General features: G+C 34.8%; 1 protein-coding gene across 1 annotated transcript in view; it reads left to right on the forward strand.

Moving 5' to 3' along the window:
* The first annotated feature begins 11,801 nt into the window (after nt 1-11,801).
* Nucleotides 11,802-17,189, forward strand: part of LOC130444462 (netrin-1-like) — a 228,205-nt gene continuing 222,817 nt past the window's right edge. Inside the window, exon 1 of the mRNA XM_056779586.1 lies at nt 11,802-13,150. Coding sequence (XP_056635564.1) covers nt 11,935-13,150 — 1,216 coding nt within the window. The 5' untranslated portion in view covers nt 11,802-11,934. The remainder of the gene's footprint in view (nt 13,151-17,189) is intronic.

Here is a 17,189-nt window from a genome sequence, read left to right on the forward strand (position 1 = left end):
TAATAAAACGAATTTATGAAACAAAAAAATTTTGTAGATTTATTGAAACTTTCGTAGTACCAAATATAATCATTTAAGATTTTTGATCGATTCAACAAATCCTATCGTTTCGATTTAATCGGGACCGGCTGTTTTATCAACTACCCAGATAAAAGTGGCAGTTAAAATAATCGGGGTCGTAAAACGATGTTTTTGAATTAAATCGTGATCGAGTAAGGCTTATATTTCAAATTCCCTACCCAATATCCAAACAAATATGAATTTAGAATAGAAAATTTTATAACACCCACTCAGTGTCGTATCCAAATAATTTTAACTCGGTATTGGTATTGAAAAAAATTGTAAATAAAGTATAAGAAACGTTTTTTACTTCAAAAAAACGACTCCAAGGAAAAGATGATTGGAAAATGAATTTGTTTAAGGTGGCTGTTTGAGAGTTTTATGGACACCGGTGATAAAATGAGACACCGGAGTTGTCAGTCATAGCTAAAGTATATTTGTACTGTAAATATTATATATAAAGTTATTAACATTAACTTTACCATGTAATAAACAGTCTTATTTGCGTCACTGAGAGTCTACCATATCTTTGGACCGAATAAAAGTTTTCAAACATGAGATTAGATAAAATACAGGCGTTAACGTGTTTCAAAACATCGATCTTGAACAACCTACACGCTCGCGGTCATGACTCTCTAGCAAAAAATCTGTAACATCAATTCTTTTTTTAATTTTACCAATTCAGAGCTATATAATGAGTGGTCCATCAAACAAAAAGGAATATTAAACAATGAAAAAGGTTTCTCTTTCTTTTCTCTTAAGTTCATTCCATAAATACTCAATAGGATTTACGTCCGGGCTACGCGCTGGTCAAAAGACTGTTTACAGTTGGGAAAACTGATTTAAAATTGGAAGTAATTCAGTTAAGGGTGAGGAACGGTCCTTCACAAAAGATGTGCGAAGAAAGAGGTCTGAAAAATGGGCTAACAGCTTTTTTTTTCATCATGATAACGAGTATGTTATGGGTGGATTTATTGGTTCTAATGATTAACCGCATCGCAATATATTGCACGTCACAAGTCGCCGTTTTTGGCCTGCACAAATCGAACTGTCTATCTATAACCATCTTACTTACCAGATTTAGCAATATGTGACTTCTCGCTCTTCCCGAAAATAAAAATTTGATAAAAAGAATATGTTTGATACTTCTGGCGCAAAAAAGCTACGAGAAAGCAGATGAAAGACGTTTCTTTCTAGAAATGTTGTCAGTCCTGGATTCAACGTTGAAATAAGTGCATTCCTATCATTTTTTTTTGACTTGTTATCATATTGATGAAAGATTGAGACTTGCACAGTGTTTTAGTTTTGTTTAGAACAAAAAATTTTAATAGTATAGACTATTGAATAGATTTTTTGTAAAATAGTCTTTAATGGTTATTTTTCTAATTTTGGATTTTCCGCAAATCATTTTGTGGTAGAATTTCTGTTTAACAACTGAATGAATCTGTTTAATTAGATTAGAAACTTGTTTAGCTAAAGAAGATGACTCATTTGATAAGAAACAAACAGAAAAATATGAACGTATTAATTTTGAAGAAGAATGAGTTAAGCGCAAGGTTTCTTTTGTAATATTGGGATAAAAATAAGACATAATTCAACTAACATACACTGAAAATAAGGTACGATCGAGTAATTTGCATTCTATCTACTCGCGGATGTCGGTACAATAAATCTCGAAGATCTTAACTAACTAGGAACACAATAAAGGAGGAGTTGACAATATTAATGTCAAACATTTAAAATAACTTCAACAACTTAAAAGAGTTGAAAACACATCCATTCACAACACTTAAATTTAAATCTTTTATAATGGAAATATTAGAGGATACCAGGATGTTGATATTGGAGTCCCGCAAGGACCAATACTTGAACCATTCGTATTTATATTCGTTTGAAATGTAAGGTTATGTTGCAAGCTTATTCTTTTTTATATAATCTGTACAGGTAACTGCGTTTACTACTGTAAGATTTATGAATAAACCAGCTGACTTAAACTTTTGTTCAAATTAAACATAAAAATCAAAAAAAGTGCTCGGTATGAATGAAGGTTTATTATTATTTTCGATTAATCACAACATGATGTTGCTTACTTACAAAACAGAGTGGCCTTGCGATTTATTTATGGTCATCGTAAAGGCTAGACGTACCGGGAATTGTAAACGTTTAAAATCGAATGGTAAATCTTTTTATGATGCCTTAATGGCGTTATTCATCAACTTTTTCACAGCCAAATTGTGAGGTGGCAATCCAGGCAATATCAGTGATTTGAAGGAAACCAATTATCCCAGAAGAAAATTCCGAATGGTCGCATTGAGATCCTCGAGTCTGTGATGTGACAGAAATATGTGGATAATGTGATTAATCCGGTCGAGGTGTCCACTGAGACTTTATTATTACCAAATGTCTAACAACTGCTGCTTAAACACATTCGCAGTTTCATCTTGTTGCAAAATTCCGGGCATTCGAATATTCATTCACATTTTAAACATAAATAAGTCTTCTTCTTGCTTTGTTATGTAATTAGAAAATTGCTTAAACCAAATATTACATAATGAGATTAACTTATATAGAGATTTTATGACAGAAACGCGTAAATTGTTTTAAACCCACCGGGTCTTCGCTAGTCCAGTCTTTCACGGGCCATTACCTCCAGTAGCAAAATTGATTGATGATATGAAAATTATAGGCTTCGCGAAGACAGTTTATTTAAAAAATTCTGTAATGGTTGGTAGGGGTCATCAACGACGAAAAAAATCAACAAGTTGAATTTCTTATAAATAATTTATTGTAAATTTAGCGGGGTCCTTAGAATTTAATTTCATTCGAAGTAAATTGACTTTCTAATACGTTCTTGACAAGTTTTTTTACAGATTTTCCAATAAATTATAGTAAATTTGCTTAGATTTTATCTTCATTCATTTTATATTCATGAATCTGTTATTTACTGTGACCTTTATATTACAACCATAAATTATGTGGATTCATCTTTGGAATCCACGTTCAAAGGTTTAGAAGCGTGATCCTCTTCAAAGTAATTCCCTTTTGCACTAAAAAACTAACTCCAATGATTTTTCCAGGCGTTGGTAGCTAATCTAGAAGTCTTTAACTAGATAGTACTCTAGTGAAAGTTGTTTGTTTGTCTTCAATAGATTCGAAATGAGTTTTTTCGAAATTTTCAATTTTTTGGAAGAGAAATAAGTCGAAGGGGATATATCCAGTGAGTAAGGGGGCTGTGGAAAGTTTTCTCATCGCAAAATCTTGAGTTCTAGTGTGCCTGATGGTTTCCCTGTTGATATTTACTTCTGTTATCAGATGAAACGTTAACAGATATACCTCAACCCTCCACCTATAGCAAAACACTTTTAGAAGTACAAGTTTTGTTGTCTCATTGTTAATACAAAATATAAAAAAAGCATGAAACTTAACCATTATATGAATATTTTTAATTAGTTATTCTAATGAAAGACGGTATTGCAGATTTTCTGTAACCTTGTGAAACCGTTCACCAGCCAAATGGGCAAAAAAAGTACAAAATACATCCCCAAACTGGAAAAAAAAACGGTTTTTTAGGCCGGAGCTTTATTTTTTCTTCTTTAAACCTCGTTTGTAGAAGCGCAAATACAAATCTATCACCGTAACCATTGCAGAGGAGCAACTCCTATATCAGGGCAAACACCAAAGCAACCTTCCCACCCAAAATACGAGGTCTGGCTATTAAATAACGAGACTGGTTACGAGAAAGGGTTTTATTATGAAAATTATTCTACATTCGAATGCTTCCCTTCAATATACTTCCCCTCCTCACCCCCACACACCTTTTTCTAACCTTCCTAACCTTTCAAGGAAATCTGAGCGGACCCTTTGACGCACGAGCTTTTGGTCAGGAGTCAGATTTTTTGGCACCAGCCTCGGCAGACTTTTGTCATATCTAATTCCTTGTCTAAAATTTTTCTAACAGTTTCTTTATCGGCGTTTACAGCCTCGGCAATCATCTGGATGCCCATTCGACGATCTGCATACTTGGATTCGTATAGGTTTCAGAAATATAGACATTAACCTTATTTTTCATGCTTTCATTTAGGTTAAATCGCTTCACAAGCCAAATGAATAGACTATTATCACTTTAATCTTTATTTTCCATTTATATTGGATACGGTGATGATCATAATTGGTCTAAGATTCAATAGGTCGCAATAGAAAAGAAAAAAAGATAAATTAGATTAGTTATCTTAAGAAATTAGACCTTTTTACAAACGGTGACGTTTAAAAATGATAATCTCGTTATAAATAGGTGACAATAATGTATTCAGTACAATTTCCTTCTTCTTTCTCTACGATTACGATATTACTGAAGCTAAAAGATACTTCCTCTTTCAACCTTATTGAAAATCACGAGCTTTGTACGTGTATATCAGGACTGGATCCTGAAATTAGTTCGGAGTGACATTTTGGAAATATTATATAAAGTTGGAACATAGATGGAAATTACTGAAGAAGGAACGAGTAGAAAGAACAGATTTGAATAAAAAGGAGCATATGCTTTAGAAAAAAAGTTCTATTCTATTTTGCTTAAGCAAAAGAAAGATAACTGGAGTTCTTGTGAGCACTATAATTCAAAAGCAAAGTCAAAAAGTTATTTTTATTATCACCACAAATTCAATAATATTTATTTTAATTTGAAGTGTAGGTAGGTAGAGGACGATTTTGAATGCATTTCGAGGTTTTAATGAATTTTCCAATTGAAGTGGGAGGTCGATAACAAATTAATTTCTTCAAAAACTCCGAATGGTACAATGAATAAATAAGAAGTGATTACAGTGCCATAATACGTGAAGAAAGGAATATTCAAAATGTTTGAAGAAAAACGTAACAATCCCAATGGCATGATACAACGTACTGGAGTCAGTACTGGATGAAATAATGTGTCTTATGACACTCTAAAAATTTTTCTGAGGATAAAATGCCGAAGGAGATTTTGATGAGACCCAGTTTGGCTTTAAAAACGCAGAAATATTCGGCTAAGTATATAGATGATGTGGTCAAAGGATCTTCTTGTGGTTTGTATATTTCGAGAAAGCTTTTGACATATTACAGCATATAATTAATGACAATTAAGTACAAAAAATCAGAAGCATTGGTGACGAAGATATAAAAAAAAGTTTTACCGATCGTTAGAGGATTCCCAAACAAAAAAGCAATGCGAGGACAACCTAAAGAATCTCCAGTTTATGTGATGGTTTTCCTTCGAAGAAGAGGTTTTTGCTAACTTATGTCCTTCCTTTAACCAGGATTCATATGTATAATATATTTTTTGCCCTTTTTTTCCATTTTCTTGTCTATAATTAGTAGTTTTTGAAATTAAAGCTGTCAACTAAACAAAATTTTGCTTTATAATATCTTAGTAGGTGCATAACAAAATTTCCTATAAAAAAGTTGTCGAATTGTGCCTTTAAAATTAACTGAAATTTGAACGAAACGTCGAGTAAATGTGAAAAAACAAATGGAAAATGAGTGGATAGGTTAGGTTAAGTCAAAATCAGTAGTTCCACAAAGAACAATTAACAGAACCCTTCGCAAAGAGAGGTCGATTTGAACTGGACGTCTACAATATGAATTTCGCGGAGGTAGTCTAAAATCTACTGATATCTCAAGACAGTCATGTGACATTAAGATTAAGGCATATTTCGGGATTAGATCCACTCGCATACCAATCGCAGAAGACGAATCATTCCTCACCATGACAATGCGAGCTCTCAACCATCAGTTCAAACGAAAACGTTTTTGAACAGTTAAAACAACGAATTGATGAGTCATCCTCCGAAAAATCATTGTTTGGTACTCAATGATTTCTTCTTATTCCCGAAGATCACCGTGGTCAACGTTTTCTACATCTGATGAAGTGGAATGAATGAATGGACAATTGGTTCAAACGCATGGAGAAGATTCTGAATTGGTGGTGGTGGTGGTGGTGGACTTATGAAAGTGCAATTTGATCCCGAAGTATACATGAACCTAGATATTAAGTTATAGATGTAGGAGAAAGATGTAGTTGATAAAACAACTTTATTCAAAGATCATTTTCCTGGTGGAATATATCAATCAACTGACATATTGGATATTATATATCATTTTGATTGAAATATAAATAACTAGCTTTTACCCGCGGCTTCGCTCGCATCGAATCCATTAAATAAGTATCAGAAATCATTATAATAGAAAAGAACGAACTCTGTAGCTATATTAGAACCTGAGATGTAGATTTTTGAATGTAGAAAAATTGCCAAAAACCTACAAAAATCCATAACTCCACATTGAATGTCCGCGCCTAGTTCCTCTCCAACTCAACCGATTTAAGTGTTCAAAAACTCAAAAGAAAGAAGGTGTTTCAGCGAGTGTTCATAAACCAAAAAGAACTCTGTAGCTATATTAGAACCTGAGATATAGATCTTTGAATGTAGAAAAATTGTCAAAAATTTACAAAAATTCATAACTCCACATTGAATGTCCGCGCCTAGCTCCTCACCAACTCAATCGATTTAAGTGTTCAAAAACTCAAAAGAAAGAAGGTGTTTCAGCGAGTGTTCATAAACCAAAAAGAACTCTGTAGCTATATTAGAACCTGAGATATAGATCTTTGAATGTAGAAAAATTGTCAAAAATTTACAAAAATTCATAACTCCACATTGAATGTCCGCGCCTAGCTCCTCACCAACTCAATCGAATTAAGTGTTCAAAAACTCAAAAGAAAGAAGGTGTTTCAGCGAGTGTTCTTAAACCAAAACGAACTGTGTAGCTATATCAGAACCTGAGATATATTTGAATGTAGAAAAATTACCAAAAACCTACAAAAATCCATAACTCCACATTGAATGTCCGCGCCTAGTTCCTCTCAAATTTAACCGATTTAAGTGTTCAAAAACTCAAAAGAAAGAAGGTATTTCAGCGAGTGTTCTTAAACCAAAAAGAACTCTGTAGCTATATTAGAACCTGAGATATAGATCTTTGAATGTAGAAAAATTGTCAAAAAATTTGCAAAAATTCATAACTCCACATTGAATGTCCGCGCCTAGCTCCTCTCCAACTCAACCGATTTAAGTGTTCAAAAACTCAAAAGAAAGAAGGTGTTTCAGCGAGTCTTCTTAAACCAAAACGAACTCTGTAGCTATATCAGAACCTGAGATATAGATCTTTGAATGTAGAAAAATTGCCAAAAACCTCAAAAATCCACAACTCCTCATTGAATGTCTGCGCCTAGTTCCTCTCCAACTCAACCGATTTAAGTGTTCAAAAACTCAAAAGAAAGAAGGTGTTTCAGCGAGTGTTCTTAAGCCAAAACGAACTCTGTAGCTATATCAGAACCTGAGATATAGATCTTTGAATGTAGAAAAATTGCCAAAAACCTCAAAAATCCACAACTCCTCATTGAATGTCCGCGCCTAGTTCCTCTCCAACTCAACCGATTTAAGTGTTCAAAAACTCAAAAGAAAGAAGGTATTTCAGCGAGTGTTCTTAAACCAAAAAGAACTCTGTAGCTATATTAGAACCTGAGATATAGATCTTTGAATGTAGAAAAATTGTCAAAAAATTTGCAAAAATCCACAACTCCTCATTGAATGTCCGCGCCTAGTTCCTCTCCAACTCAACCGATTTAAGTGTTCAAAAACTCAAAAGAAAGAAGGTATTTCAGCGAGTGTTCTTAAACCAAAAAGAACTCTGTAGCTATATTAGAACCTGAGATATAGATCTTTGAATGTAGAAAAATTGTCAAAAAATTTGCAAAAATTCATAACTCCACATTGAATGTCCGCGCCTAGCTCCTCTCCAACTCAACCGATTTAAGTGTTCAAAAACTCAAAAGAAAGAAGGTGTTTCAGCGAGTCTTCTTAAACCAAAACGAACTCTGTAGCTTTATCAGAACCTGAGATATAGATCTTTGAATGTAGAAAAATTGCCAAAAACCTCAAAAATCCACAACTCCTCATTGAATGTCTGCGCCTAGTTCCTCTCCAACTCAACCGATTTAAGTGTTCAAAAACTCAAAAGAAAGAAGGTGTTTCAGCGAGTGTTCTTAAGCCAAAACGAACTCTGTAGCTATATCAGAACCTGAGATATAGATCTTTGAATGTAGAAAAATTGCCAAAAACCTCAAAAATCCACAACTCCTCATTGAATGTCCGCGCCTAGTTCCTCTCCAACTCAACCGATTTAAGTGTTCAAAAACTCAAAAGAAAGAAGGTGTTTCAGCGAGTGTTCTTAAGCCAAAACGAAGTCTATATCTTGAATAGAACCTGAGATATTGAGGATAGAACGTGTGTATGTGAAAAACTCCCATAAGTAATGTACAGGGGAAAATCGCATTTGAGTATAACTTGAGAATGGTGAAAATTTGATGAAATCCGATGGTTGATGGCTGATCTGTGCATCAATACCTTTCATTGAAAAAAAAAATGAAGCAAATCGGTTGGGTAGAACGCCTGAACGGACTCGGAATGGAAATCATCAATTTTTTTAATATATAAGATTAAATCCGAGAGAAGGATAATAAAAATTATTTGCCCAGAAAGCTAAAAAGTACGTAAAGTTTGTATATTACGGTCCGGTCCTGGTTCTCTGAGCATAATAATCTTTACACAGTTTGAGGAATAACCAAAGCAAACATCTGGCTTATTACATTGTCAGGTAGCCTTAATTCTATTTTAAATTTTTGACAAAACTGCTTTCATATTTGCAAATGATTATTCGCTTGCTAAATATACATATTTTGTACAGGATACAGAAAATTAATTGAATTTCTACATTTTTTTCCAGTTTTTCAGTTTTATGTGTCGTGTTGTGGTGTCTTAAAATTATATTCAAGTAAAAAAACAGATTTTTTTATGGTTATTAAGAGTTTTTTCATATTTTTATACAAGTTTGAAGCGAAGTAAATTGAAAAATTATGAAAATTATAACTAATATTGACGTGCTTTCGAATGTTTCATATCTCCATTTCTTCAAATAACCATTTAAAGATGGTAACTACTTCATTAACCAAAATATCAATGCTATAATCTACAAATAACTAAATATTACTGGATAATGTCTCGAAGAAGCTACACGTCTTCACCACAACGAGAAGTAGTTGCCCAAAAAATGTTTAGCGAAACTCCTCTGCATGTATCCGAATTCAGTCGTCTAAAATAGCATGAACATTTGGCAACATTGCATGACCATTTAGCTGCTCATTCTGATTGCCGATGTTCGAAAAATCATGCGAAAAGAAACGCGAAAAGGCGGGTCGGTATAGAGAAAAAATTCCCCATCATAACTGACCGAAACCGACAACTTAAGATTAGAACCAACAGCCCACTGTTATGAAAATCCAACAAGAATACACCAAAAGCCGCTCTGATTAATACGACACTGATGCTACAGCCTTCTAGAAGTGTCGAGTTAGATCTGACTTGAGAAAATTGGAAGTGACCCGGCCGAGAATTTTATTATTCTATAATTTTTGTTTCGACCCACGTAACTTAATAAGAATCCGAATTGTATGCCTCCAGCTATCACTTCTTTTGGTTTATTTTTGTTGTACTTCATTTTATTATGTTTTCATTCGAAATTGGGGAAGACATCAATCTCTCTTAACTACTATCTGGTTTTTAGAGGAAGTAGTTTAGGTACGGACAGATAATATTTCAATCCCAAAAATTGATATTTAAAATGTTGTGTTATGTAAATATTTATTTATAAACATCCAAACAGAAATTATATCATACATAATTTGAGGATGGACATATACGTGGTGCTGTCCATGAGCTCTAAGCCTAACAAAGAAAGAAAGAGTTTAAATATAAAAAATTTAATATTCTTTCTTTATTTTTTCTCAGAACGTTTGATTTATATGCTACTACATACAACTACTAGATTAAGAATAAGAATATTTAATTTCAACGTCGCTGTTTTACTTTGCGAACAAAAATAGTCGGACGGAGCCGGACCAGGGCTATATGGTGGGTGTTCAATCTCAGTGAAGTCACATTCGTGTACAGTAACCTTGGAAATCGGAGCAGTGTGGACTGTAGCATTGCCATGAAACACGTGTACGCCTCATTTGATTTTTCCGCGCCATTTTTTGATAATTTTTTAACGCTACTGTCTTAGTAAGTTAAGTTGTTGAGACTTGTCACTGACCCGTGCATAAAAAACTCATGGGACGATGGTAATTATTGAAAAACAGGAAACCAAACTCTCTTGGATGTTCTAGAGCCGTGATTTCCAAAATGGTCCAGGTGGACCTCTAGGGTTCTACGGTAGATTCGACGGGGGTCCATGAAAATTTATTTGGTTTTGATCCTGAGGAACTAAAACGATGGGTTATCTTCTAAATCAATAATGGTAGATAATATTTTAGGAAGCTCAATGAATGTTACTTGTAAGTTTTGAAGCAGACAGATTTTTTGGAAAAAATCAATGACCCCAACTTACAATTACGAAGGTGCTGCAATTTAATAAAAACAAAGAGTGTAATTTCAACTTTTCTTGATGAATTGAAATTTTTAAAGGAAGAAATATTGGACGGCGTGAATTTTCACATTTTTCGAACTTGTCGCAGATAGAATCCGTTGATGAAGATATTCAGTCATACCACCATAAACCAAAAATCCATTTGATGAAACGGAAGTGGAGAATGTGATATTACAAGTCAAAATATTGTCTGTTCCTCCGGCGGTAATCATGAAGTCGCACCGATTCCTCACATTCCTACAAAGGATTCGAGAGCCCGGCCTTCTTCAGAAGACTTTCAGCAAGAAGTCTAACCCACTTGTAACACAGTGCAACTTTTTTTAAATAAGGAGGAGGAGAATACAAAATGCAACTATCCTTAAACATGATAGACATGCAGCCACTTGTCCGCGGAGTCTCCCCTCTCCTCGCGGTAGACACAACAACGGGATGGTGCATTGACCTCGGTGAAGATACAGCGCATGTGACACGATGGATATCAAAGAAGCATACACGTGGTAACGGGTTTCTTTTAAAGAAAACCCGGAAGATCTCACTATCATTGTAATATGATTGTTATCACGATCAATGAACAATTTTTTTGTATCCTAAATTACTATAAGTGTCTGTAAACTAAGGGTCTTACCTACAATTATTATTGTCTATACTAAAATGTAAAATTTGGCTTTGCTTTTACACTAATCACTTCACTAAGTCAAAAGGTTTCAGTCTACTCTGTAGGATCGTATTGTCGAAGAGGTTGTTTGAGATGATGGAGATGACTGACTATTTTAAAACGTATTTGTAAGCTTCGACATCTCTTTGGGATCGAATTGCCGGTGTGGGTTTCTCTTTCTCTCTGTAGTTCGATTTATAAAACTTTGTGATTCTCTGAAAGAGCTTGAAATTCTGAACAAACCCTGTAATTTTCGTAACAACACAATTTTTACGAATATCCATTTAATTGAAATAGTCGAAAGATAGGTTAACAGCAGATTCTATAAATGAATATTTGATAAAACGAATTGGAATAAAGCGCAAAAAATTCATATATATTTATAAGACGTATCGATCCTAATCGCGGACATTTCTCCTGATCGATTTCTTTTTACGATGATAATTCTCGACGACGTATTAATTCGCCGTAATCAACTTTATCATCAATTACCAGCAGGCTCTTCTGGCACTTAGGAGTTCGGTATGCGCCCCATCATTCCGAGGGAAGGTGCTACAGACTTTTAACAGACAGGATTGCCAGTTACATTGCGACCGTCGTGAGCGACTGTGCAGCTTCTCTCGCTCTCGATTCACCTCGCGCCGAATTACGTATTTTATTTTCGTGTCATATTTTATTGTGTGTCGGATGATGATATTCGATTGAAACGAAACATGGGATTAACATTAAGAGTTATGATACTCTCCATGATGTTTTTGCACGCTTCTTCGGTATTGTCAGTGAACGAGAATTTCTTAAAGATGTTCGAAGGTCAGACTCCCGCTGATCCGTGTTACGACGATGACCGGCCTCGTCGTTGCATTCCAGATTTCGTGAACGCCGCTTTCGGTATTCCAGTAAAAGCTTCATCCACTTGCGGATTGCTTACTCCGGTACATTATTGCGAAGCACCCGAACCAGGAGCCAATCCTCAATGCCATTTGTGCGATGATCGGCAACCTAAAACTAGATTTCCAGCTTCGTATCTTACCGATCTTAATAATCCCCAGAATGTTACTTGTTGGAGATCCGAACCGGTACCTCCGGTTACTTCGATTAACGCACCTCCCGATAATGTTACCCTAACTTTGAGCCTGGGCAAAAAATACGAACTTACTTACGTTAGTCTTCAATTTTGCCCTAATACGCCTAAACCGGATTCTATAGCTATTTATAAAAGCATGGATTATGGTAAAACCTGGCAACCGTTTCAGTTTTATTCCTCGCAATGTAGAAGAGTGTATGGAAGACCTAATAGAGCTACTATAACGAAAACCAACGAACAAGAAGCCAGATGTACTGACGCTCATAGATACACCGGTGGTGATATGCATAATTTCGGACAAACTTCAAGAATAGCTTTCAGTACTTTAGAAGGAAGACCTAGTGCTTCTGATTTCGATAACAGTCCGGTTCTTCAAGATTGGGTAACAGCTACTGACATCAAAGTCGTTTTCAATCGTCTTCATATGCCCGTCGAAGATTCTTCCGATAATTTAGATATTCTAGTTGACGAACGTATGTTAAACAAGCATTTAGATGAACATGAAGACAATAAAGAACCTTCTGTCCAATTAGTAAACGAAATGCAAGCTGTCGATAACGAAGAAGCGACCAATACGAAACCAGCAGCGGTTCCAGAAGTTGTAAACAATGTTATAGTCGGTGGTTACCATCAAGTGACTCATCAATACGCGGTGTCTGATTTTGCTGTTGGTGGTAGATGTAAGTGCAATGGGCATGCTAGTAGATGCATTGCCGGTCGTGATGGACAATTATCTTGCGAATGTAAACATAATACGGCCGGGAGAGACTGCGAACGATGTAAGCCGTTTCATTTTGATCGCCCCTGGGGCAGAGCTACTACAAGGGACGCCAACGAATGTAAAGGTAGGATGTAGGAAGTTTTTTTTTCTATCTCTTTCGGTTATATTTTCTATGTTAATGAATTCTGTTTGATTTCGAATCAAGTCGGGCTTGTTATGTATGCAAAATAGTAGAAAGTCTTTTGTAACTGGAACGGGATGTTTATAAGGGGAGGTTTAGTAGAATTCTCGTTCAGTGAGAAGTGTAAATCTTTTTAAACAACCTAATGTCAAAAACATGATTCGAACGATAATTTTGTTATTATTTATAATTAAATAAAAATTGTATTATAAATAATACGAAGTATAATAAAAAGTAGTTCATAAATTGAACCGAATAATCTGCGAATAAGTTCACAAAAAAACAAAGTTTTGGAAAGTGGAAGAAAAAACGATTTTTTTACTATTTCATTAACTATACTTCAAGTACAGAGAGTGAGTAGATGCTGTGACATAAAAAAATTCTCATACGACTTCTTATTTCTGAGTTATAGGCCTTTAAAGTTCGAACATTATGAAATTTCAATTTTGTTTACGTATGATCATGTTGTGACGGAATAAATGATTCTAAACTACTATCTGAAGGCCAGGGGCGGCTCATGCCCAATGGTTAACAATCCATAATTTTAACAAGGACAACTTGTACGATCTAGACAACCTATACAAGATACCAAAACTTAATTTCTCAATGGATTACTCCTTGTTTAACTGGATAAAATTTATGGTTTAGGAGTTATCTACATTCTCAGTTCGTTGTATATGCCAAGAAAATCGTTCGCCATAAAGAGACATTCTCAAGAAAATTATCATAAATCGTAATTATTTATTGAAAATACTTACAAGAGGTATCTGATCACAAAAATTTGAAAAACATTAATAATTAAAATATAAGAAATAACATCTTCGGGGAGGTTCATTCGCATGGCCACCACGTTCCCCTAATTTAAATAAAATGGATTCATTTTTTTGGGGATATCTGAAAAGCAACACCGATGAACATAAGGAACTAAATGATCGATAGAATAAACTTTCATTGTGACGCTATAAAGCAGAATCTTGGAATGATCTTCCAAGTTCAAAGAAATATCCTACGTAGACTCTGGAAGTGTATAGAAGTGCAAGCTGCCTCTTCTATCATTTATTATAGTTTTCTAGTTTTTATTTGATAAGTTGTAAGCTAATTAACTACCAAAAACTCAAATATACTAACAGAAGACAAAAATAAATTTATAGAAATGATATAAACAAAAAAAATGATAAAACGTGTACGAAATAACAAAAAATATCCAAAAAAATTCGTGATAAAGAAACATTATAACAAAAATAAACAGAAAATATCTTCTGATATCAATTTATATTGAAATTTTTACATCTTATTATTCATCTTATATTTTTCAAGAAAAAAAGGGAGGGATTGGGAAAGTTTTGGAGGAAGGGCGACTGGAGAACTGGTAAAAATCAGATTAATTTTGAAAACAGACTATAAAAAACGTTAAAGGGGAATGTAGAACGTTTTGTCCAGCGCCTAATCGGCAAAAAATTCGCCTTTCAGTATAACAACGACACCAAGCATTCCTCGAAACAAAGCAAAGAGTATTTGGAAGAATTCGTCACAGTCAACCTCAACCCACCACTCGACATATTCTCCTCTTAATTGGATACATTTATTACAGCGAACCTGCAACGTCTCTAGACCTTTCTTTTTGCTCTGCAAACCAGACCTCCACAACTTTTATTACCTCCTCGTTGGAAGAAAATTTACGACCTTTTTACAATTTCTTTCAGTTGAGGAAAGAGATGATAGTCGGACGGAGCCAAATCTGGTGATTAAGGGGGGTGTTCTAGCAATTCAAACCCTAAATTTTTTGCATGGCAACATGAGATTTATGTGCAGGGGCGTTGTCTTGCAAAAACAAAACACCTTTGGGTAGCGTTCCGCGTCTTTTCTCTTTAATTTTTCCCGTAGAGTGGTCAGTAATGTCGAATAGTAATCTCCAGTTATTATTCTACCCGTATCCGAAAATCGATCATGATTACTCCATGGCAATCCCAACAAACTGGAGCTAGAACTTCTTTTCCAGTAGATTTTTGGACACGAAACTTCTAAGGTCTTGGAGAACCAGAGTATCGCCATTCCAGCCGATTGTTGCTTTGTTTCTGGATCGTAGAAATATATCCAAGTCTCATCCATAGTAACAATTCGGTTTAAGTCTAGTCGTTTTCAAACGCGATAATTCTACCTTGCATGCTTTTGGTCAACATTCAAACATTTGGGGATCCATTTTGCAGCAATTTTTCCCATGTCCAACTATATGATGAACGAGTTCGTATGAAATATTCAGTGCTTCAGATCAGATCCGTTTTAGCCCAATTCGACGGTCTGATAAAATCATGTCTTGAACTGCATCGGGGACTGACACAGAAACTGGCCTTTCCGGTCGGTCATCATTTTCAATGGAAAATTCACCTCTTTTAAAGCTTGCTGCCCAATTTTTCCCGGTCGCATACGAAGGATATTGATTACCAAGAATATTAAGCATATCTTCGTAAATCTGCTTACAATATCGGGGGGTGTAGCTCTGGTTTACTTTTTTGACGTCAAACTTTACACTGACACTTCTAATAAGTTATTGTTCGTTGCTACGGTAACGGAATATTTTGTTTATACTTGGAACTGGCCTAGGCTAACTAGATATTAATACATCCTCGTATATAACACTGGGGATAGTGAAATAGATCACTAGGTACAGACAAGAGTTCAGCTCACTGAGCTAAAGATTACAGCAGTATTTTTGGTGGCCTCCAAATTAGACATCTTACTAACGATATTCAAATCTATAACTGAGTTAGGACCAAAACCTCATATAGCTAAAGTCTCTGTTATAACCTTAAATTCCTCGGCAGGAGACTCTTCGTCAGGAAGCTGTAGTCGGCCTGAGTTAAATTATATAAATAACTGATACTTAGATGAGGTGAATATTATCCCCGGATTATTCAAATTAATATTTATTGGTAAAAACAATAAAAAAAGTTTCAGTTAGAAATAAATGGAAATCCGGGATGGTTGCAGCCCTCAACTGGATTCCCAGTTATTGGAGTTGAATTGAATCCATTTCTTGTGGTGTACAAGCTGAGTCTTTTGGCACCTGGCAGCTGTAGAAATGCGGGAAAAAATGAAATAAGGAAGGAAACGCGAACATAGATGGAAGTTATTAAAGAAGATACTAGTAGAAAGAACATATTTGATTGAAAGGAGCTTATTCTCTAACATAAATGTAACTGAAATTTTTGTGAGCACGATAAAAAAGCAACAAAAAACTTACCAGCCAATATAAAGAATGAAATTACTACAAGTTTAGTGTAGTGTTGATAGGTAGATGAAGAATTCGAATACACTCCGAGGTTTTCTCGGTTTTCTTCAAAAACTTGAATGTTAAAATGAATAAATCGGAAGTGAATATTGTGAACAAAGGACTATTCAAAAAAATAAACGTGAAAAGCCGAATGGCATGTTACACTGTGGTGTAGAATAAAAAATCTGAACTTGTAGAGCGTAAAACTTCACTTCTTTCATAGTCACCTGGATAGGTTTTAGAAAAATTTAGGAAATATGAGCAAAGAGCTTATACAGCAGAGCTTGCGCGTCAGAAGATCGTCTTAAAATACGAATATGATGATTTTTCGTCGTTCATATACCATTTTCCTAAGTATACACATCAGAGAAGAGCGTTAAGTTTTCTAGAACTCAATGAATAATTGGTGATTAATCGGAAGTGGAGCTCCTGCTGAAAAGGGGACAAACAAATTTTTTTGGAGGTTACTCCTTAAGAATCGATTTGCATATATAAGGGGCCCGGTATGAGAAAAATGTGAGGAGTAAAATCTATCGATGAATGACCTCGTTACGTTTTTGGTACGCGCAACTTTCTAATTTGTCAGTATCGACATACTTATATTGCTGTTTTTATTATAAATATCAATAATTAATATTGTCATTGTGAAGTTTTAATTTTTATCATTGTGTTCCGCTAAAGTGAACTGAAAGTATTTTCAAATAACTATGG

This window comes from Diorhabda sublineata, chromosome 5 (genome assembly GCF_026230105.1).
Source record: "Diorhabda sublineata isolate icDioSubl1.1 chromosome 5, icDioSubl1.1, whole genome shotgun sequence".
NCBI lineage: Eukaryota > Metazoa > Arthropoda > Insecta > Coleoptera > Chrysomelidae > Diorhabda > Diorhabda sublineata.